Source organism: Capsella rubella, unplaced genomic scaffold (assembly GCF_000375325.1).
Source record: "Capsella rubella cultivar Monte Gargano unplaced genomic scaffold, Caprub1_0 scaffold_4, whole genome shotgun sequence".
NCBI classification, from domain to species: Eukaryota; Viridiplantae; Streptophyta; class Magnoliopsida; order Brassicales; family Brassicaceae; genus Capsella; species Capsella rubella.
In genome coordinates this window covers 12573568-12597706 of record NW_006238920.1, presented here as the reverse complement: position 1 = coordinate 12597706, position 24139 = coordinate 12573568, and the positions used below count along the sequence as shown (strand labels likewise).

The 24139-nt window shown below is 33.9% G+C and overlaps 4 protein-coding genes across 4 annotated transcripts; all 4 read right to left on the bottom strand.

Moving 5' to 3' along the window:
• Positions 1-3250: 3250 nt before the first annotated feature.
• Positions 3251-4300, bottom strand: LOC17889466 (mitogen-activated protein kinase kinase kinase 3). The gene has a single exon (XM_006296206.1). It carries the CDS (start codon positions 4298-4300, stop codon positions 3251-3253), a length of 1050 nt encoding a protein of 349 aa, XP_006296268.1.
• A 1160-nt stretch (positions 4301-5460) lies between these two features.
• LOC17890418 (mitogen-activated protein kinase kinase kinase 3) lies at positions 5461-6539 on the bottom strand. Its single transcript, XM_006295915.2, has one exon. The coding sequence runs from the start codon at positions 6537-6539 to the stop codon at positions 5613-5615; it is 927 nt and encodes a 308-aa protein (XP_006295977.1). The 3' UTR covers positions 5461-5612.
• Positions 6540-7448: 909 nt separating this feature from the next.
• LOC17890447 (mitogen-activated protein kinase kinase 1) lies at positions 7449-8731 on the bottom strand. The gene is made up of 2 exons (XM_006296181.2): positions 7645-8731; positions 7449-7528 (listed from the first exon to the last, which is right to left on the bottom strand). Exons 1-2 carry the CDS (start codon positions 8729-8731, stop codon positions 7449-7451), a joined length of 1167 nt encoding a protein of 388 aa, XP_006296243.2.
• A 4283-nt stretch (positions 8732-13014) lies between these two features.
• LOC17888481 (zinc finger CCCH domain-containing protein 30) lies at positions 13015-16385 on the bottom strand. Its single transcript, XM_006293678.2, has 2 exons — positions 16047-16385; positions 13015-15374 (listed from the first exon to the last, which is right to left on the bottom strand). The coding sequence occupies exon 2, from the start codon at positions 15349-15351 to the stop codon at positions 13186-13188; it is 2166 nt and encodes a 721-aa protein (XP_006293740.1). The 5' UTR covers positions 15352-15374; positions 16047-16385; the 3' UTR covers positions 13015-13185.
• Between the last annotated feature and the right edge of the window lie 7754 nt (positions 16386-24139).

Sequence of the window (24139 nt, the reverse complement as noted above, 5' to 3'; positions counted from 1 at the left end):
TGATCCACGTACGTCTTCTTTATGAACTATATATATTCTCTTTATGTTTAATTACTATCAAAACTATAAATTATATTCCATCTTATAAAGTATTTTGTAAGAATAGTTCAATTTTAGATCTAAAGACGATGTCATCCGAAATGAAATGATAGCATCTAGACAATAATTATATGGCACTTGTTATGTCATACAAAGAAGAATGATAATTTAAACCAAACCACATTCCATGCATGCAGGTCCACTATACATCCAGAGATCTTCAACTTCAATATCTAAAAATTTAGTTGGAAATTGCTACGGAATCATGTATGTATATAAAATCGTTTGGTAAATGTTTCGGACGAAAAACTTTTGAGGAGTTCTGCCGTTGAGCCGTTGAGGCTGAACTAATCCCTCGTATGATGTTTTAGACTTCATTTTTTAAATGGTTTTCTTCGATTCTTGATCAAATTAATTACTAGCTAGATATATACATCAATTCAATATATATATATATAATTAGATATGTGACAAATCGATGCTGACTGTACATAGTATTCAAAGTTTTCATATAATACGTATCGAATAGTTTCTTGTTAATGTTCTATGCTCCAATATGGATCATCCATTTGTAGATAGACAAACTATTCCTTTTTTTTTTTTTCAACAGATAAACTATTCTCTCGTATAAAATAGAAACCTCGTTGTTTTATAATTCTAAAAATTCTAAATTAAATTTTGTAAGCAATTTTTTTTCCTCTTTTTGTTTTCCAAATGTTCTCAGCCGGATTCCGATAAAAATCTCTTTAGAGTTACTTCCTTGGATATAGTATTTGAATGATCAAAACTTATTGTAAGAAAGGAAAATAAAATTCAACTATGGTAATAATGTCCATGCGAATGCTGGTCCCAAAGTACATTAATTTACATACATAAAATTTTGCAGATTTTGGACTTCACATGACGAGTCCACATCTCTTTTATTTTCCCACAAACAATCACATTAGTAAACACTGTTTAAACCTAAGTACTAATTAACATATGTGATTTAAATTTTAAAATTCTAAAATTTAATGAGATATTTTTTTAATAGTATTTTCTGATATTTAAGTTAATTAGATACAATATATAAAGGAAAACTATTGAGCATGTTTATATATAGTATCGGCTTTTTAATTACTAATGTAGTCTTCTTCTAATAGAGATCTGAACATTTTATTTTCTTTTTGCCACACTAAAATGTTGTAAATCTCACGAAGTTTCTTTCTTTTTTTTTCAAAAAAACAAACAAAAATATACATACATTAGACAAAGTACGTAACTCATATAGTAAATGTATATCTAAAAAAAATGGTTAATACAAAGAAGAAGAAGAAGAAAAACAAAAAAAAAGAAACAAAAATGTAACAAAGGTCCCCCATGAAAGGCAAATTGAACCCCACAAAAAAACATGCACTTAAAAGCCCACAAATCTCCCAAACCCTAACAGCAACTCTTCATTGAATCATGCAATTGCAAACCTCTTTGCTTTGCCATTAAAGTCACAGTCATATGCTCAGAGATTTTAATGGCTTTTGTTGAGGGGACCATATCTCTCTCACTTTCTTTGCCCTCACATCCATTTCTTGGATTCAACTCCTCCTCCACTCTTCAAAAAATATTGATGAATTTTGTTTGGCCAGTAATAATAAATTATGAAAGATGAGTAAAGAGAGTCTAGCTAGATTTTGAGGGACAAGCATATCTTGTCCTTTTCGTTTATATGTGACCTCACAATGTTCAGCTATATATAAGGACCGAACTTCAAAGTAATACATATAGAAAATAAAGATATTATTTATATTTTCAAAGTATAATTATGTATAGAAGAAAACAGAAAATGAGAATGAAGGAAGCCCAAAATTAAAAGCTATAGAACAAATGCAAGTGGAGTTAAAAACAACATGAAGAGCTCACCCGTCTCTTTCAGTTTTAAACAATCTCTCTACTCTCTTAACTCTCCATCACTTCATCGAACACATCAAACTCATTATTAACTTTTTCTATACAATCATGATAAGACCAATTTATTTCTCACGGTGTGATCTTCAATATGAATAATTATACAAAGAGAACTAAGAATTTTTTTACTAGCAAAGTAATGAATATGACTCTTATGTATGCATGTTTTTACCAAGGTAATGGCTATCTAGCTAATAGTAGATTCATAGAATAAAATAGACAACCCATGTATATATGTAGATGTTGAACAAACGAATGAGTTTAAAACTTATAACCATCAAGGTTATACAACCCGGCGGCATCAACAGATCACTCAACTTCTAAATTCGATTAAAAAGTCGTACGTTTTCAATAAAGATAATTACAAATATGAATCAATCTTACCATTAAAAAATGAGAGTGAGAGTTGAAAAGAAGCATTAAGAAGAAAAATAGCATGATTGAATGAGTAAGACTTATATATAAGTGGTGACAACAACATATGAAGAGAGAAATGGGCTCACATCAACCGTATACATGTGTTGTGGAATGTCAAATATATATAAAAAAAGGATATAACATACATACAAATGTGAAATGTGTATTATTATTATTATTAGCATAGCTTTTTGGGGGAGGGTCGTCTAAAGCTTTTGGTGGGTTTGTGATTATCATTATTGTCTGAAACTGATATGGGTCTTGTTTCTTTTAAATGGACCACCATTTATGAATATTCCTATACTTACATACATATATGTGTGTGTATGTGTATCGTGAGAGAGAGGAGCATCTTTTCAGATGATGGTTTTAACAATGTATGTATGTATGTGGGGGAACTTTCTCTTGATTATGTGATATGTCTCCGGTCCTCTTCTTGTCTATTTTCTTTCTTTTTTAAAACAAATATTCTTTTCTTTTTTCTCTCATAAAATATTAGAACCCTCGTGCATGGGAGAAATGAGTCTATCTTTATATTTATATATCAATTTATGTCATATATTGAATTATTGATAAATACAAATATCATCTTATACATTGCTCTAAAATTTAAAACCGGTTTTATAATTTTGTGCTACAATGGTTCCAACCGGTACCTATACTTTAGTATATGGCCTTTTAGTGACGATGGCCCATGTGTTTGAATCCTCAAAGCTATGATGCTCAAAGAAACTGCAATACAATCAATTTGGATGATCGAGTGTAAGTAACTAAAGCTGATTTCATATGACATACAGTTTGAAAATTGCAAAAAACTACATTACATTTTTGATAGACTAGTAATTTAGTTATACTATTGAACGGGAACAAAATCGGATCTTGGGGGTCTCGGAGGAAGAATCTTCACCTTTCGGGGTTTATTTGAGACTTTCTTAAATTGTTGGGGCTTTTGTGAAATAACCTTCAACTTCAGTGGCTTCGTAGGAATATCTTTCGATATCGGCGGAGGGTTTCTAAGCCTCAACACCATCCCCGTCCTCTCTCCGGGGGCGGCGGCAGCAGAACCCATCTTCTCATCTCCGGTCAAAAACGGATGCAACAACAACTCCGAAGCTGATCCTCTCTCCTCAGGTTTTCTTGCGAAACACTTCTCCAAAAACTGTCTTGCATCACACGGCACAGTCTCTGGAATCTTTGGTGCCTCTTCATCCAACAAAAGAGCCTTAACAGCATCTATACCAAGCCCTGACCATGTCTGCTTACTGGTAAGCATCTCCAGCACTATGCAACCAAGTGACCACAAATCTAGGGTTTTCTCAACGGTGGTGCCGTCGCGGACAGACTCCGGAGACATGTAGATAGCCGTTCCCACCCACGGTTCATGGGCTCTCCAGCAGTCAGATTCGTCTCCGGCCCTTGTCGTCAATCCAAAATCCGAAATCTTGAGTTGGTAAGAACAGTTCCACGTTTCTTTATCGTAAATCGGAAAAAGAAGGAGATTATCCGGTTTAAGATCACAATGGACATAACCGTGACCATGAATGGAGACCAATCCTTGTAGAATCATGCGAGTGAAGTCTTTGATAACCGAATGAGACAACTTGGTTCTGTTTCTTTGAATGAAATTAGATAAAGTACCAGCAGCTGCGTACTCCATCGACATCTTGTAAACTTTGGCTCCATTGCAATCGGTTCCTTGGACGAGGGAGTTACCACACAACTGAATGATGCAAGGAGATCCTCTGAGTTCCGAAAGAACTCGAAACTCTTGGTCGAGCGTACCATAGTTCTCAGAGTCGATGATCTTCACTGCGTTGTAGATCACTGATCCGTCCTTCTGTTTGTATCTGTAGAGTTCGACGGATCCGTAAGTACCCTTTCCCAAAACCTTCACCAATTCCATCTCCTGCGACTTCTTTTGATTAGCTCTGATCACTCTCTCGCGTCTTCTGAAAGTTTTTCGTTGCATCTTTCTAAATCGAAAGATGAAATCTTAAAACTCTCAAAGATTGGTTTGCTCTGATCAATCGCTACTTTGTTTTATAAACTCTTTACTGCATAAATTTAAAACCCTAGATGAGAAATAAATAGACCTCTAGTTGATTAGGATTTTGGTTGACTGAAAAAAATAATGGAAATTTGGAGTTTTGATTAATAAATAAATTAATAGATGTTATCGCATTAATTATTCGTTGAGATAAAGAAAAGGAAAAGATAGATTTGTAGTGATTGAAATATGGTAAATATCATAAACAAAAAAAGGAAAATATCAGGATCTACCGTTGCACCAACCATCTAATGGATTGTCACCGTTGGATGAAGCATTATATGGAATTTGTTTTGCAAAAGAAATATTATTATGACTGTAAAATGTTAAAACACGTCAAAACTCGATATTCCCTTTTTTTTTTTCCAAATTTTTTGGGGTTTCAAGGAACAAACTCAATCTTTCGCCCAAAGAGAAGGAATAGAACTCATCACCAAACCCTTGTAAATTGTGTAAAATACAACAAACTCAAATTTAACCGATAGCTTAATTTTTATGTTCACAAATTTAACTTGCTCTAACTTTTAACACTCTTTACGAACCAAACAAACTCCTAGGTCCGAACTTTTTTTTCTTTCTTTCTAATTACTACACAGCTTAATAACCTTTGAAAAAACAGAGGAAAAAGAAAAGGAGCCTAATTGCTTATGTAGTGTGTAAACTATATCTGAATACTTGAATATTAGCTTGTTGATTGATTCTCACGCAACCCTCACTAATGCCACACAAAAGCTGATGGAGGAATGAATGTAAGAAACAGAGGAAGCTGCATAAGGGATATTAGGACTTTAACTAAGTAAATTGTGTGTAAAGGCAAAGCAGAGAGAAGATTAAAGAGGACATGAATACTGGTACATCGAACTTGAAGTTATAAACCTACACAATAGTAGTCTTGTACAATTCAGTTCAACTACTATAAGATTGTAAACGAGAAGCATCATTGCAGAACAGAGTAAAAATTCATGAACTATTACATAATTTTACTAATTCATAAAAGAGACTATTACAACCTTCGGATTCAGTGATGATATATACCAAAAAAAAATAAAAATACTTACATTATTCTACTACTTAAAAGAAAAAAAAAGTGAATTAATCAAATATCAGTGTTAACCAAGAACAACTTTAGGGTCCGTGGAGGGCTCTGGCTGAACTCATCAACTTCAAATTAACACATAGTCTTAATTTCGTAAAGCATCTGTCTAAGTTTCTCCAGTTCAAGAGAGAAATCATTCGGCAACTTGTTACTGACATCTCTAGGCAAGAAGCTATGCCTCAACAGTGTCAAAGCGTCTTTTCTCTCATCCGGTTCAAACGCGAAGCAGGTCATGAGAAAGAGCTTTGCATCGTAAGGAAGATCACTCGGAATCAGTGGCTCGTAGCACTTGATGAGATCCTTCAAGTCATAGTTTGTATGCCACCATGGTTGCTTCCCAGTGTACATCTCCAGTACAACACATCCCAACGACCATAAATCAAGTCCTCTCCCTGTCTCGCCGTGAGAGATCGATTCAGGGGACATGTAGATCGGTGTTCCCGCAAACGGTCGACGAGGATGCCACCACTTACTCTCTCCCTCTTTCTTCGCCAACCCGAAATCAGATATCTTCAGTTCGTAAGACGATCTCCACGCACCGTTCTTGTAGACACGACTAGGGAAAACGAGGATGTTCTCGGGTTTGAGATCGCAGTGAACATAGCGGCGTCCGTGAATCGTGGCTAAACCTTCGAGAAGCATGCGAGTAAAATCTTTGATCATCGGCTCAGGCAATATCTCGTCTTTGAAACGGTACATGAAACTCCTCAAGCTTCCTCCAGCAGCGTACTCCATGGGAATCTTGTACTCTACGTAACCCTTGTGGTTGAATGACTCTTGCACTCCGTTCCCGTAGCATTGAACAATTCTCGAACATCCCTTGAATTCCGACAAGACCTGAAACTCTTTGTAGAGAGACTCTGCGTGTCGATCGTCGGAGGTTTTGACGGCGGCGTAGAGAGTGTTGCCGTCGCGTCGTCTTTTGTACTTGAAGAGGCTCACCGAACCGAAGGAACCTTTTCCCAGAAACTTTTCGAACTCCAAATCTAACGCCACCATTGCAAATAGAAAGAACAAAACTCTTTTGATAACTTTGGTTCTAAGCTTTATGAAAAAAACCTTATAAGTGAAAGTGAATTCTGAGAGATTTTGTAATAGCTTGGGGAGAAAGAGTCTCACCTTTATATAATCAATAAATCGACAAGTAAACCGACTTCTCTCACAATTTCCTTTTTCTTTTCCCTTTTTTATTTTATTTTCACCTAAAAAATATAAAAATTTATGAAATATTTTCCTTTTTTCACGGAATGGAAAATTTGAGCTGCTAGGAAAAGGAAATAACAAAAAAAATATCGTTGTGGTAACGACATTTATCATTAAAAAAATAAAAAATAAAGAAGAAAGATAATTCTAATACCCTTCAAATATTATCAAACAATAATAAATAAATCATTAATTGCGCTTTCCTTTACTTTTTATAATTTGGAAATCTATTCTTCTGAAAATATTGCAATTGAAGTTAGGAAAAGTCGTAATCTGGGAAACTCAGAATTAGACTTAAACATAAAATATATGGAAAGTAGAAGATCTGCCGTTGCTCCCATCATCCAACGGATCCTGACCGTTTGATCTAATATTAGGAAAGAAACAATAGATACACTAGACTGATGAGGGTATACTATACACTTTGGACTCTTATTAATTTGGCATACAAGAATGTTCAATGTTTGCTATTATTATTTGTTACACATAATAGTTGGGTATAATCAATCAATAGTCCGGTCCGGACTCCGGATCTCTGAATTAGCTGTTAATCACATCCAACAAATTTGATTATGTATATAAACTTTAGCTCTAAAAAACATTTGCCAGTTAGCTTATTAAAATTTAAGAAATTAGTAATTTGTATAGTGTGTAAACTAATCTAGCTAGGAAACTAGTTATCTCGAGCAGTGCCTCTTGGTTCCTTTACTTAATCCTCACATCAGTTCCTGAACTTGTATTTGTTCCATCATCATCTCTCAATCTCCCCAATACAAACCATATTTACACTAATAATGAAACAGCCAACCATCGAAATTTCACATTAATAAATCAGCAACTGATGCTATTTTTTCTTTTAACAATCAACCAAAGAAACAAACTAACATTAAGATGATAAACACAACACAGAGAAAAACATAAATGAAAAACCAAGACTTTAGAGATGGTTCTGCCAAGGGACAACAAAGCTGGTGAACAGGAAGCAAATTGGATCTTGGTGTTCTTGGCTGCCTCTTGATGATCTTTATCAATTCTCCGGCTTTTTGGAAAATAGACGTAACTTTTGATGGCCTCTTCACAACTGTCCCCAATGTCAGTGCAACTTCCTTCGGACTCTCATTCTTCACATGAGACTTTGTGATCTTGTTAACCTCCCCACTCAAGAAGCTATGCTTCAACAACGTCAACGCATCTCTTCTCTCCTCATTATTCAACGTGAAGCAAGACATGATAAAGTGCTTTGCATCGCAAGGAAGATCACTCGGAATAAGTGGCGCGTACCACTTCTTGAGATCTTCCAAGTCATAGTTTCTATGCCACCATGGTTTCTTTCCAGTGTACATCTCCAACACTACACATCCCAACGACCATAAATCAAGTCCTCTCCCTGTCTCTCCGCGAGAAACCGATTCCGGCGACATGTAGATGGCCGTTCCCGCATACGGACGACAAGGATGCCACCACTTCATGTCTCCATCTTTTTTCGACAACCCTAAATCAGAAATCTTCAACTCATAAGACGACCTCCACGCGCCCTTCTTGTAGACACACTTCGGAAAAACAAGAATGTTTTCGGGTTTGAGATCACAGTGAACATAGCCGTGGCCGTGAATGGTGGCTAAGCCTTCGAGAATCATACGAGTAAACTCTTTGATCAAAGGATCAGGCAATTTCTTGTCTTTGGATCGGTTCATGAAAGTCCTCAAGCTTCCTCCAGATGCATACTCCATTAGCATCATATACTCTATGTTACCCTCAACGTTCAAGCTCTCTATCAATCTGTTTTCATAGCACTGGACAATTCTCGGACAACCCTTGAACTGGGACAGGATTTGAAACTCTTTAACAAGGGACTCGGCGTTTTTGTAGTTGGAAATCTTCACCGCAGTGTACAGCGTCGAGTGTGGTTTCGAATACTTGAAGAGACTCACTGAACCGAACGAACCCTTTCCGAGATACTTAATCAATTCTAACTCCGCTGGCACCATCGTCATTGTATAAAATTACTAATCTGATTTCTTCGGCTCCAAGGTAAGCAAAAACTATAGGTCACGTACGTGATTAAGTATATAGTTATCAGATATATAGCTTAATGGGACTCTATACGAGTCATATATATAGAAAATTCATCTTGTTCAGTAAGAGATTAGTATCCTCAATTTCCTTTTTCATGTAGGATTCAAATCATATTAAGACATAAGTATCCTCAATTTCCTTTTTTTTTTTTTGTTAAATCTCCTTTTAAATTTTACAAAAGAAACTAAACAATGTACTTTTTTTTAATCTCCTTTTTAAATTTGCAAAAGAAATTAACAATTTCCTTTTTTCTGTAAAAAAAAATGGAATTAAAAAGGCATCGCTGCAATACTAATTAATAATCGCTAATTGAAGGAACTACCAAGGCGATCGAAACATATATCAAGTCAGACAGAAATCTACATTATAAATTTATAATTCTTCTTGCTTGCCAGCAATTTCTTTTTTTTTTTTTGGTCAACATGAATTTATACCTAACCAAAGAACTTTCACACTGCTTCATATTTTGAATTTAATATAATCAATCTATTTAAAATCCAAATTATAATATTTTTTCTTAACTTGGCTGAGGATTATTATACCTAAATATTGCATCGTAAACAAAATATGGTGGTAATATAAGGAAAATAAAATGAAAAGAGAAAAGCACATATAGTTTTATTAATCAGGCATTACATAAAAACATATGTCTGACCATAATGAAATTATTTCCTCTTTTATTTTATTTTATTCAAGACTCAAGTTGCCTGTCTAAACAACACAAGACAAAATTGGAAGACATAGTAGGAATTGACAAGAGACGTCAATACTTCCTTGAAAAAATATTATAAGCTTAGTTCAAGTAGTAGGTGAAGAGAGACACAAGGGAAGCTCCAACCAAAGAACCAATAGCCGGAACGGCTACGGAGGCTCCGTTTGTGGCTGGTCCTGGTGCCGGTGCTCCGACCTCTGCAGCCATGACGGCGGTCATGGAAGCAGCAGCGAAAACGACTCCACAGGCAATCTTCTTCATCTCCATTGCTAGGTTGAGACCTGAAAGGGTTGTTTTTTTTCTTGTTTTTTTTTTTTTTGGGGTTAGTTTTGTTAATTTATTATTTTTGTTTCTCGCAGGTCTGAGGATAATTGGACGAGGCTTAAGGGGATTTATACGTGAGGTAGTTATGTTATTTTTAGGACAAAAAAAAATATTTTTAGAAATTACTCAATTAGTATCTTACTAAAATTTAAGAAATCTCTTATTCCATTGTGTGTGTGGCTTTGAGTGATTTACGCATTTCCCATCAATAAATTTACCTGGTCAAAATTACCTTGTACGTAAACTTTAGTTCATTAGCTGATTTCTTACCACCTTGATTGTTCTTTCTTTTGACGAAAACCATTATATGGATAGTTGAATTGAACATTATGTTATAAAGTCGGTCGAGATGAGTGATGTTTGTTTTAGTTGCAAAATACTTAATGGCGAGGGAAAGATGGAACGATAAAAATGATGAGACATTCCATAATGGAGTCCTCAGCCATTCTTAGAATAGGAGTCTTCATGATCTTTCTCATTTAGTTGACCTTATCACAATATGGCTTTGTAATATATCTTTTTGTTGTTCTCACTTAGTTACTTTATATATTTTTTTAAAGAAATATTTGATTTATGTTTTTTAGTTTTGGTAAGATTTTATTATTCATATTATGAAATGTCTTACACTCTTACCCATCTAAATTCTCCCTCTAGTGGATATTTGTCTTCAGCTAAACTAACACAAGACATATATATATTTGTTGATATCTCAAAAATGGATACTTGAAGCTCATATATATAGCAAAGGAGTGTAGGACTGTTGAAAAGAAAAATCTCCCAACGTAGTTGACTTGTTGTGATGGTTGATTTGTGGCACAATCACAACACAAAGAACTTCACTTCATCCATAATTGTATAACATGAGATTTGATAAAACTCGCATGCTTTTTTTTTGTGTGTGTTTAAATGGGTTATTCAAATAGTTTAGTGGATCTTCGATCATTACGTTTTCTTATCTAATGGATATTTTTTAAAGAGCTTAAAAGCCCACTAAACAGACATGATTTTGTGTGCTTGAATGGGTTATTCAAATAGTTTATACATATACCTTGTTCCTAACCTGCAAAGACTATATATCAAAAACCTTAACAACTTTTTTTCAATAAAGTAGATTTTGCTGGTAGAAATTTTGGTACTAACATTGTGAATGTAAAAGAAATAAGAATCAACAAAGTGAAATTTGAGACTTTCGGGGAATAATAAAAGAGAATAATCAGAAGGAATGAATAATTAAGCTTCTTCTGCTATGCTTTTTCTTCAACCCTACTTTTATTTTCTTCTGTTTATGCTTCTTTTTCTTTCTGTTTGGTTTTGATTAAAGTTGCTGAGTCTCAATCAGCTTTTTCTCCTCTTTTAAAATTAAATCCAAAGAAAAAATGTTTTTTAAAAAGGAATAAATTCTTATAAGCAGAAGAACAAAACATATATATTCGAGGGATGAGTAATAAAATAAATATATTCGCAAATAGGTTTTTGGTGTTATCTTGAATAAGATACTCCGCATAAGTCTTGTGATTTATATGTGTTTGATCACATCACCGCAACAAAAAAAAAAAACTTTTTGGTTAAATTGAAAATCACTTAAGAACAAACATATATGCACCGAAAGTTAAATCACTGAAAGGTAACGATCACCTATTCTTTTTTTCTTCTTCTTCTTCTTTAAAAAAAGGTATTACCCGATTAAAGAACAACTTAAACATCATCATACCACAGTATAAGCAGAAGAAGACAAAATATGTGAACAGAGAATGATTAAACATGTTCGCACACTAATCTTGGTTTCTTTCTTTTTCCTGATCAAAGAATACTGATAAGAAAAGAGTCCTAAGAGAACAGTCACGTGAGCTCGAGTTTTTTTTTTTTCGTGTTGCTGCACCAAGGAGAGAAATAGATTTTAACATTTTTATTTTATCGGATTTAGATAATATAAAGTATTATTATTTTTATTTTTTTTGTCATCTTATAAAGTATTATTAACAATAAGAGAATTAGCCGAATATATTAATTAAATCAACCCACCAGGCCACCACCGCAACACAAAGCTAAATTTGTATATTCCAAAGCATTTTTAAAAAAAGAAAATGTGGTTGATCAATGTTATCAAGAATGGACAAAAAAAGAAGTAAAGAACTTAACTTAAAGAATCTTTATTATATTACATTTTAAAGATATATCACTGTCACCTGCCCCATAAACCACATTCACATCCTAAGAGCATCATTATGGGCATAACCCCAAAAATGCATCTTAGGGGATGTTTAATATATTAATAATGTAATAGTTAATTTTAAGAACCAAACAAAATATGATAGTTATTGGTTGAACCTGTATATTTTTAAATTTATAATAATAAAATAATGTAAAACTTATTAATAATTTTATTAATTAATTTTATAATTATAAAAAAGAAAAATATATAACAAAAAAAAGATACAAACAAAAGATTAATCTTTTTAAAACCAACAAAAATAAACACCCTATCACAACTATCCACGTGGCTTAAAACTCTGCTACCAAAACTTCTTCGCTACAAACCGAATGCCTCTTAAAAATACACTATTACCATTATTTGGGTTTTTTTAATTCCTCTAAGCCCCGATCGAATAGGGCTTTAATGATGCTCTAAGAAATCCAAAATAAATCCTTCATAGATTAGCCCCCACTCAGTTCTACACCCAATACCTTTTTTTTTTTTTTGGGCAAACTACACCCAATACCTAATATATTAATTTATAGCACTAATAGTCACATAAGCAAAAAATAGATAGTGAGTCATTACTCATTACATAATTACTAGACACATGTCTAACACGAAATTTGCTTTTAAGGCTCCTCTTGTTTCTCCCACAAAGCAGAAAGAACATTACAATAAATAATAACTAAAAAAATTAGATATTAATATAATTTCATTTCAGGGTACTCATTATAACAAAAACGATAACAAATAGTCATAACAAAAATAATTATAAAAAATAATAATATTAATAACAATAATAATAATGGGAGAAAGAAATCCTAAGAAAAAAATTGAAAATGGGAGAAAGAAAAAACCAAGAAGGTTTTGTTTTTTTATCTTTCTCTTCTCCTTTCTTCCCCCATAAGCCTTTTTCTTGATTTGTTTCCCTTCCTCTTCTTCTCTTCTCTAAATAAAATAAAAAACAGTTTTTTTTTTTGTGAAAATTAATTTGATTGACCAAAAACAAAGAAAACATCTTTCTTCTCTCTTCTTTGTTAATCTTGTTACCCTTCTACCCACCACCACCTGTAAAAAAGAGGTTTTTTATCTACCATAATATATAGAGAGAGAGAGACTTTGCTTTGGTCCTCTCAGTTCTGCTGAGCAACAAGCTGATCGAGCTGCATTTGCTCAATCCAAGCTTCTAGCCCAGCATGATCCATCACCGGTTCAATAGGATTTGGCTGCTTCACGTTTTCCCCTGAGGAAGAAGCTGTTGCTGCTTTCTCTTTGGCATCTGTTGGAGACTCCTTCACCAATGACTGTACCCATGACACATCAGGCTCTTCACCATCAAACGATGAGGATGATCTCAACTTACCAAGCGCCTCTGAGCTCATTCCCCAATCCGGTTGACCATTTGAGGAGCCCCATTTGGATGACCATGAGTTGTTGTTTACCGGTGAACCAACGATCGGGCTTGAGTTTGTTCTGAGCTCTCTGGAGCTGAGGCTACGGAACTGATGTTGCTGCTGTTGTTGTTGTTGTTGTTGTTGTTGTTGTTGCTGCTGCTGCTGCTGTTGCTTCACGCACTGAGCCAACATGGAGACACGAGAACTCATGGGGGAAATTGGCTCAACCACGTTCCGAGGAGACATTCTTCCTCCACCTGAAAACAGTGAGTGATCAACGCTCTTTGGTGAAGAAAAGCTTGTGTTGATTGGAGACAACATGCTCTGCTGCTGCTGTTGTTGGAACTGGTTGAAGACAGCTGATTTGTGCGTGGGAGAGAACACCGCGGAAGCTAAAGAGGAATCGGTAAACCGAGGAGACGAAGAGCCTTCTGCTGAGAAAAGATCTTCAAGATTGGAAGGAGGCATTGATTTCATCCGACCAGAACGGCTTAATGAATTGGAAAACTCGTTAAGGAGCTGCTGCTGTTCGTAATCCGCTAACATATTGAACTCGTCTGTCGGGATATCTCTTGCATTGAGAGAAGACCTTAGCCTGCTCGACTGTAGATTGCTTCCGGGCAAGTGCAGAGCCGGGACATTTGGCTGTGGCCAAGCCATGTTTGAATGAGACATCCCGTTCCCCGCAGCTGATGGCGAAAGCGGGGACATGACAGAGACTCCTGATGGGGAACCAGGAAGGAGACTCAAAGCCGCTGCATAATCAGCATTCGATCGAGGCGAAGGAACTGCTGAACCCGTTGATGCATACAAAGGTCGAAGCTCCTCGGGTGTATGCGCAAAGAAACAAACACGCCGAGCACAGCCTGTTCCATCTTTGCAGAGACGGGTCCTGTATTGAGCTGGATGCAGCCAGCATTCAAACACACCGTGTGCATACTCACACATATCTCCTCGTCTACAAGCTCCTTTCCTGAAATCCGGGCACGGGACGCAGCTGTAGTGGAACTTCCTCGGGTCTCTTCTCCTGGCGTTTTCACCGGGGTGAACAAAAGGACACTCAGTCCAATCATGCGAATACGCACGCGAGCAAGGCCGAACCTTGAAGGAATACATTCTGAACTCATCAGTCGCGTAAATGCTGTTCTTGATATCCGGTAAAGACGGATCAACCGGATACTCTTTCTTGAACTCAGTCGATTTCAGCTTAAACGGAGAATCAAGGGGAGAACCAGACCCCGACCCACCATTCTCACCAGTTGGAGAATGTGATGGAGAAGAGCTTCTTCTATTCGGAACATTTGTCACAACCCTTAAATTCCGCTCAGCGGTCGATGATCCATCAGCAGAAAGAAGCTCCTGAAGCATCAGCTTCACACCTTCAAGCTTAGGAGGAACAACTATAACATCTCCAGCTCGTTGACCTTCAGCATCCAAGAGACTCAAATCAGCTCCAGCGGCAAGAAGCAGCTTAACAACTTGGATAGCATTCACAGCTCCTCCTGAAGCAGCACAGTGTAGCGCGGTGGTCTGATCATTCCCACAAGCGCGGTTCACGTTAGCATCAGTCAAAGAAACAATAAGCTTGATCACATCTATACTCCCATAAGTAGCAGCAACCATCAACGGAGTCCTCTGATCGTTGACCATAGTCTTGGAACCTTTTTGACGACCGTACCAGAGACCAGCTTCATCTACACAAGAAGGGTCTCTCTCAATAGACAGCCTTACACCTTCCACATCGTTGTTAGCGGCGAGCTCAAGCAAGCTTGCAAACGTATCCTCTGTTTCGACTCTCAAGTGATTCATGTCTGTGTTGTTAAAAAGATTGTTATCCTCGAATGGAACTGGCGACGAAGATCTTGATGACACGATCTGATTTAATCGGTCTGATCCACAGCACATACTTCCATCTGTAGAATCGGATTCTGTAAACATCATCAAAAGAATCACAAACTCAATCAAAAAGACCACTCACATATATTATATATAAATAACTAATATATCGAACATTAAGATATATTGAAAACCAAAAGAGAATATTTTCTGATTCTCTTATCCATTGATTTCTAGATCGGAATACTCAAGTTAAGATAAATCTCAGGTAAAGTCATATTCGGACAAGAAGAAGAAGGTTTTGTCTGAAAACAAGACCATGGCGTATTAACCAATCACAAAATCAACCGTTTTTTGAAAACCAGGCAAGTCAAACAGATTTCAAAGAAGAAGCAAGCAGGATGAAGTTCTAAAGAGCCTACTTCTAAAAATAGAACAGAAAACGCACTCCCAGAAAGAGCAAAAAAATCCGATCAGAACCCAAACAAAAAAAAAAAAACAAACAAATCTTTATCCGGAATTTTTTTTTTTTTTGCAGAAAAACCAAAGTCAAATAGGCAAAAAAAACACAAATGGTTCGTAGTTGCATGTTATTTACTCGTTTTATTCGTCCACAGAGATAAGAACGACGTAGAAAGAAAGACTCTTTGAGATTAAGAAAGAACCAAATAATATCATCAAAAACAAACAAAAAAATATTGATTCTTCCATAGTAGTAGCCCACATCGAGCTGCTAGAGGCTTCCGATGATCAAGCAATCTCACCTTTATTTTATTATCCTCGATTAAAACAAGTTCAACAGAACTCAAGCAAATCCATAACTTGAACGGAACTTCGATGGGTTATTCGTGAAATAAAATCAATTTCTAATAGATCTACAAGAAAGAAAGAAAAAAAAAAAAGAAGAAGAAGAAGGGAGTGTTAAAGGAATACAAGTGAGAAGAGAAAGAGGAGAGGAAAAGAATTAATCTGGGAAAAAAAAAGGAATATAAAAGAATCAAACGGTGAAGTCGTCTGTCTTTTTATTTAGAGAGAAGAAGAAGAAGAAGAAATGGTGAGAGAGCTAGTTCTTCTACAATCTCCATTTCCCAAGCTCAGATCTCACTAGAAAAGTATTTAATTTACACCCAAAAATAAATAAATACTTATTATTTTATTTTTAATGAGAAAACATTTTTTCGACACTTCGTTTTCGTTCAATGAAATTTTAATAAATATCGCTATCCAATAGGGAAAGCTATTTTAAAATAAACATTTTTTGTAATATAAAATAATCAAAGAAAAAGACAAGCGCTACTACTAAATACTAGTAATACGAGAGATCTTATTCTAACCCCCTACCCCGTCTTGCGAATTGTGTTTTTAAATCATCTAAACCAATAAGAAACCTCCACGTCATAACTAAAACAGGCGAACTCAAGGGTAAAACCGTCATTCTGACTTGCATAGGCTGATATGGCGGGTTATGATTGGGTGACATCGGAAGTGGACACGCATGTAAGCTTTTGATGTGTTTTGTCCTTTTGGGTCAAATTAATTCCCCAGTAAATTCCACTTAATACAGCTTCCTAAAATAAGGGGTTAGCAATCTAGTGAGTCAAGTTACATGGTAGTTTATAAAGCCTATTCTGCTAGCAACGTGGCGTGAAATGATTGGACAATATATCCCCGTTACAAGAGGAAACCTCTAGAGACGCTCTCGTCTCTCCGTCAGGTTTTTTTTCAAAGAAATTTCCAAATTTGCCATTATAAGGAGAACTTCACAAAGAAGAAACAAAATTCCCAAATTACCCTTTTTAATCTTTTGTCGAGGAAGAGAGACGGACACGTGGAACAAAAGCATCGAGCAATGAGCACAATAAGAGACACGGGATATTTCAATTGACACGACCGGGTGCACCGGTGAACATGGTGGTACGGATGGGTGATGGGAAAGACTTATTCAAGTAGGAGAAAGTAAACGGGAGCAACCGGTAGCCTGTGAAGAGGGCGTAACTGAGAGGGAATAATAAACGAGATTTAAGAAAGGGTAACTGGCGTCCACCAAGCGTACCGGGGGGGGGGCTCGGAACGGACGTGAACATTTTATTTAATTCCAGTTTAATTTTGTGAGAGTCAATCATATACCTTTAAGGAGGAGAAGATATATAATCAGTGGGCCTTTATTGGGTGGGTAATATTTATATTTTCTTCTTCTATTAAAACAGAAAACAAAACTAAAATTACTTATTCATTGCAACAAATTTTCCAATACACCTATAAAAAAAAAATGTAAAAATCACTCAAATGACACTGTTTGTTTTTAAACGGAAGAAGCATAGAGTAGTGTCTTGCAAAATATTAAAACGTAAGAATTTTATGATCATAAAAAAAAAATGGAAAGACAAAGAAGGTACAAGAGACATGAAAAGGAGGAACATATATCAAATATGGAAACAAAATCTAATGGATGCTGGCAGCAGCTTGAGAATCTATTTTGGAGTTACTTTACTATACCAGTAAATAAAGTTTTTACCAACTTACGTCTTTTCTTACCAAACTATCCAAGAAGAATTCAATATACATAAAACCTCTATAAATTAATAATGTTGGGACCATGAAAATCTATTAATTTATAGAGGTATTAATTTATCGATAAATTAATAATTATTAATTTATAGAGAGATATTCCTAATTTGAAAAATATTTTCAAAACAATATTTAAAAAAATAGATTTAATCATGATAATTAGTATTTTATATAATCAATTACAAATAAAACAATAATTATTATGTATTAAAAGAGAATGCTAACTATTTTTCATATAGTAAAATATTAGAAATAAAATCTAATAAAAACTAATATGTATATATATACATATATTTTGAAAATTTTACCTAATTATTAATTTATAATATTGATGGGACCATATATTTATAAAGGATTTTCCAAAAATTTATTATCTTATTATTTTATCGAAATGTGTCTAAAATTACACTGGTCCCAAGTTGGGACTGGAGAAATTTATTAATTTATAGAGATTATTAATTTATCGAGTATTAATTTATAGAGGTTTTACTGTATAAGGTGGTAAAATAAAAAATAAAATAAAAAGTAAGTTTTTTTTTTGAAACTTGAATTATTCTGAATTTCACTTATTACCTTACATGTAAAATATATAAATATATATTTGTAATGGCAGATTCACTGATTGCTCTATGTTGTAATATTCAATTTCAAACATTACTTATAAATTCAAAACGCTTTATACGAAGTTGAGATGTTATTATATTTTGCATGGATTAAAGAGCTTGTTTTGAAGATTGCTTAAACTTTAGTCTTTCTTAAAGCTTCTTAAAATTTGTTATTTGATTACTTTTTCTTTTCTTAAACTCATTGGCCACTCTAGCTCGGTAGTGAACATGTTACCAATTCTAAATGATGGTCTAAAACATTGCGTCGATATGACCAATATTAGGAAGAGAAAATAACTCAGAAATGTCATCATTATATATAATTATATATGGTTGTTGGACGTATATAAAATAGTAGATTGAAGATTTAAAATAATTTCAGCACTCTGTAAAAGAAAACAAGATTTCCTTGATTAAAATGTCTATATAGTGGTCCAACAAAACCAATAGTAAAAACTAAAAACCAGCTTGTTGATTGAAACAAAATTGATAATGATATTATAAATAAACGACTATAATTAAAAAGATTAAGATAAAGGGAGATTAGTATTGTAGTATAAATTAATAGTGGAATTGTAGTCCCGTGGTGAAAATAAAATTAAACAAAGCTTAAGATTCATCGGTATAATTGAGTTAAAGTGTTTCTTTTTCCAAAGAATATATGCATAGTATCTAAGGTTGGTGTTATATTGGTTTAAGCTGTATATAACCTTGGAAAAGCTTAATTTCCACCCAAATTCAAATGTACTGATGTTATAGTTCTGTTATTTCATTTTATGTCGGCCAAAAAAAATAAAAATTTGATGTCGGCAATTTTGTTTATTGTTTATCGTGTTAATTCTATTTTCTTTCCTCATCCCATACTTTAACTAATTTGAAATAATAATGGTTAATCATACGTAATTATTGCTCGAGTTTTGACGACCTCAAGCCCTCGTCCAGTGAGAGGAGAACACTATCGAGGCTGCACACCGCTCACTAATCATTACTATAGTATATATTAGTGATTACTTATAATTTTTAGTCTCAGTGCATCATGCTCCATCCGCTAAGTAACAGATAAGGAAATACTAAAGTTACGAAAAAAAAACAAAAAGCGTTATCCTCATGCACGAGATAACTTTTGGATCATGTGGATTAGTGGATAACGAGAAGATAATAATTAATGACCAATCATCATCACACAATAAAATTGTTAATCCAAAACAAATCTCAACAAATGTAGTAATATGGTTAGAAAGCTATTTTTAAATATGCTATACAAAACTTAAAACACTAGCAAGTATTATTATTTTTGCTCCAACTGATAAGTAGCATTGACAAACAAAACCATTCTCTTAACATTTCCAATAGACTTTTGAAAAAGTGACACGTGTGTGGGAGAACAACTAGGGGGAGAGTAGCAACTAACAATAATGGAAGGGGACCGAGTGACCAAACTTGGGCAAAGGGAAAATAAAAATGCGAGTGTGAGTGAGTGTGTTTACTTTGTGGTGTGTTTTGTCTGCGTCTCTCTTTTGTTTTGGTTTCCACGTGAACACTTGCCCAACTCTTATAGCTTTGTTGCATCCACAGGGCACAACTTCTTCCAAACTATCTTATCACTATGCTTTCGTTTTCTTTTTTACTTTTAGGAAGTTCAGGGCAACTTAATCTCTCTAGCATTTGCCAATGGTAACTAAAACATATCTGATGATGTTTTGCATTATCAGATAACCGATTTAGTTACCACTATATATTGTCCATTGGTTTCGTTCATATATATTATCATATGTTTTTGCGTTATATATTGATAAAGCACCAACATTAGACTATTATTTATGAAAGTTTGTAATGTTTACAATTCATATTATATCATATGTACACAACAAATTTTGTCGAGCACATATGTTTGTTGATAGCTAAGAGATGACTTTTCCATGAATGGGTTTGTGAGTGACTAAAGTACATCGTTGGTACTATATGGACTCCAAATATATAAAACATATCTTGGAAGCCAACAATATACATATGATATAGGGTTTTTGTAAGCCGTTATAACTTGATTATGTCGGTCACGATGACAATTTATTCGATTTTCGTTTTTCTTATAATGTATTTTACATTAATTTTTGGTAATGTTTATACTATTTCTGTTAGACCTGAACCAAAATGAGAGAATTGACGACGTCTCAGTTCGGACTAAAAGATGAAGAAACTTAATTCGGATATTCTTTTTTTTTTTTAAATTACTTTTTCCAAAGGGCATACACCTTAATTCGGATATTCTATATATACATATCTTCGTAATTATTATTACACAGTCAAGACGTTACTCCTTAATAAATAATTGATTAATATGAAGTTATGGATTATTATTCGTTATCATACATTTACATTTACATATGTGCCAAGAGACAAGCTTAAAGAGAAGGTCATGTGATGAGATGGCTACTGAATTGAGAGATATGTCTCGCTTTCAAAGAGTTTGGTGACGTTGAGTGTAGATATTAAATAGAGGAACATCATAAACATAGTTTTCGTTTATATATATATTCTCGATATGTAGAGAACAGCCATATAGGTATTAACTTATTCGAGAAAACCACAGATAAAATCTGATTGTGGATCTATTGATGATAGAAATCGGTAAGAGAACTTCTGCATGAACAAAACAGCAGTACGTAAAAATTATACTTTTTAAAAAAAAAATTATAGTTTATCATACAAGAATGTTGGATATTTTTTAAAAAGGTAAAATGATTGATTAAAAACTTGTTTAGCTTTTTTTTCTTATAGGTTAAAAACATCTTTTTTTTTGAAACAAGCTTAAAGACATCTTAAGTCTCGCCTCATCAAATTTTGTAGTTGTGAGCTAAGAAAATGATAATCAAGTTTGCAAATATATACTGTTTTAGGAGAAAATATATGTTACACCTGACACCTCGATCTCATAGTCAATACTTTCACCCGTTAGTTTCAATCTTGTACATGATGAGAAAGTTTGAAAATTTGGTCGCAAAACCTTAAAAAAACACCACAAAATATCAGTTTATTTTTTATTTTTGTGTTCTCTGATATGGTCATTTGCAGTAGGTCACCAATCATAGAATCATTTTCAAAATATTTTACTTGTAAAATTTTCTCATAGTAAACTATATAAAAATAACATTAAAAAAAAAGATTTTAAAAACTTTCGTCAAAACACCACAGTTTCGATTCTCTATATAGAAGTTTTGGTTTTGTTTTGCGTAAATAAATAAAAGGTATTGTATAATTTGTATAGAATATGTAGAAAGCAATAAAAAAAAAAGGTCAAAATGAAGTGAAGGAAGCGAACAAAAAAAAAGGACTTGGTCCAATGTTGGGACATATGGGATGTTAGGAACCGTAGATGCAACTTTTCTTCTGATATCTCTGTTTGTGGCTCCTCTTTTTTCTCTTCTCTTTTTTTTTCTTTAATAATCAAATCTCAAAACTAAGTGAGAGGGGTGTGGTCCATCTTTACTTAATTTCAAATAGAAGAACTATTATTATTACTAGATTAGACGAGACTAGACACGATGTGTATACTATTATTATTCTCTTATTTACTTTCCCATCTATTAGTCTTATTTTCTTTTAATTGCGCTGTCGGGGAAAAAAATTGACGAACGTAAAAGTTTCATAGATGGAGCGAATCAAAACCTAAACTAGAAGCCCAACTAAAGCTAATATATAGGCGAATACTACTGAGCCCCCCCGTAAGGTGTAAAGATAACACAATAGGCCCAGTTTATTATTAACAATCTTTGGGTCAGTCCAATATCATTAATATCATACGCAACAAATTGCATTCATCATTTGAACTTATTAATGTCTTTTAACTTAACTAATATACAAGATTGTAAGACGAAATCAGATCCTTCAAAATCTTCTTTCCATTTTCTATTTGCTGCTTGTGGAGAGTTTTGGAACATTTGACGTAGGCCTTTTCCCTTTGTTCATCTTTCATTTGTTATGAAGAAGTCCCTTCAGTAGGTCACTCGAGGGATTCTCTTCATAATCTTGTATCATTTCATCTTCTTCTATGAGCTTTGCTTATGGATTGAATTGATGATTTGATTCAAGAATGTGGTATGCTTAAATGTTTGTTTGTTTTTGCATGGGGGACTATTCATGTTTTTTTTTTTCAAATTTAAAATCCTGCTTTCCTAATTTCTTTTGGTGACATGATTCAATATTTTGTTTTAAATATATTGGATACTTATTGGCGTCAAAAAATATATATATATATATATATTTAAAAAGGTATCGATTTTATTGGTTAAAAAAAAGGTACTAGTAAAATTATGACGAAAAAAGGGAGGAATTAGTTCAACTGCTCCATGTTAACAATGGAGAGACGAGTGATGATCAAAGGACCCTATGAATAGAGAATGTATGACACATTACCCATATCCCATCCTCTCTGTTTGCAACAGCAATATCCCCCCCACCACCCCCATTGGTTTCTCTTTTCTTCTCCAAATCTCCATTTTTTGTTATTTCTTTTCCAAGTATTTTGATTTGACTTTGTATGACCAATAATTTATGTGGGAATATAAAAAATAATAAGATAAAAGTAAATGTGATTTGGTCCTTTTATTTTAATACACTCGTGGGTCGTTGGCTAGTATGTAATCTGCATGCAGCTACGCATGAGCTTTATGGCAAATGTTATTATTGTATATAAAGAAAGTGATAAGAAAAGTTTCCTCTTTTAAAAGTGAAAAACAAATATCTAAAAAGCTTAACAAAAGGAATCTCTCTCATCTTTCACTCTCGATCCTTCATTATTTCTGTAATAATGTATTTATATAAAGAAAAATGAAGTTAATTGTTTTAGCAAAAAAAAAAGAAGTTAATTACCATTTATACGTAAACTACTCTAACTTACTGATATGGGACTCATGAATAATGGTAAAACTGAGTCCAATATCCGTAAAGTTGCCCAAATTCACTTTGACGTGGAGATTTTCTATAGTTTTAGTAAGTCATTATCTGATTTTAAAAAAGATGTGTGATATATATAGATATATATGTTGATTCCTTTTTTTTTTTTTTGCTAAACTTGTAAATATTATATAAAAATGAAACAGGCTGGTTTTACAATGTTAAACCACAATTTGGTTCCTTGGCAAAAATTATATAAAAAACAAGGAAGCAAACATGTTGATTCCTTATCTACTAATACTATACTCGTTTTGAACTCGGATACGTGTTTGTAATTGAAGTATCAACCATCTATCTAGCCGATTACTTTAACTGTATTGGCCCAGAAAAACGTCAACAAGTGAGTGTTTTTTTTATATATATTAATACTCGATCGAACGTTAAGATTTTTATACTACAAAACTACAAAGTTGACAAAAAGATAAGGAAAGTGAATACTGAGAGACACACGTGCTAGACGTATAGGGCCCGACATTCTTCAATCGAGGCAAAGCAAACTCGTCAAACCCTGCCCTAAAGCTGTCCAGTGTCCACCCCTTCTTCATACTATACTATACTATTATTACAAATTTGACTTTCTTATTTTTAGTACCCCCCCCCCCCCAACTTTCATATTTTCTCAGTTATACTAATTGTTCCCTAAATTATTTAAAAATGTTAGGATTTCTCTTACTATTTTATTTTTTAGATAGCAAAATATATAAACAATGATAGTTAGGTTTTTTGTTTTC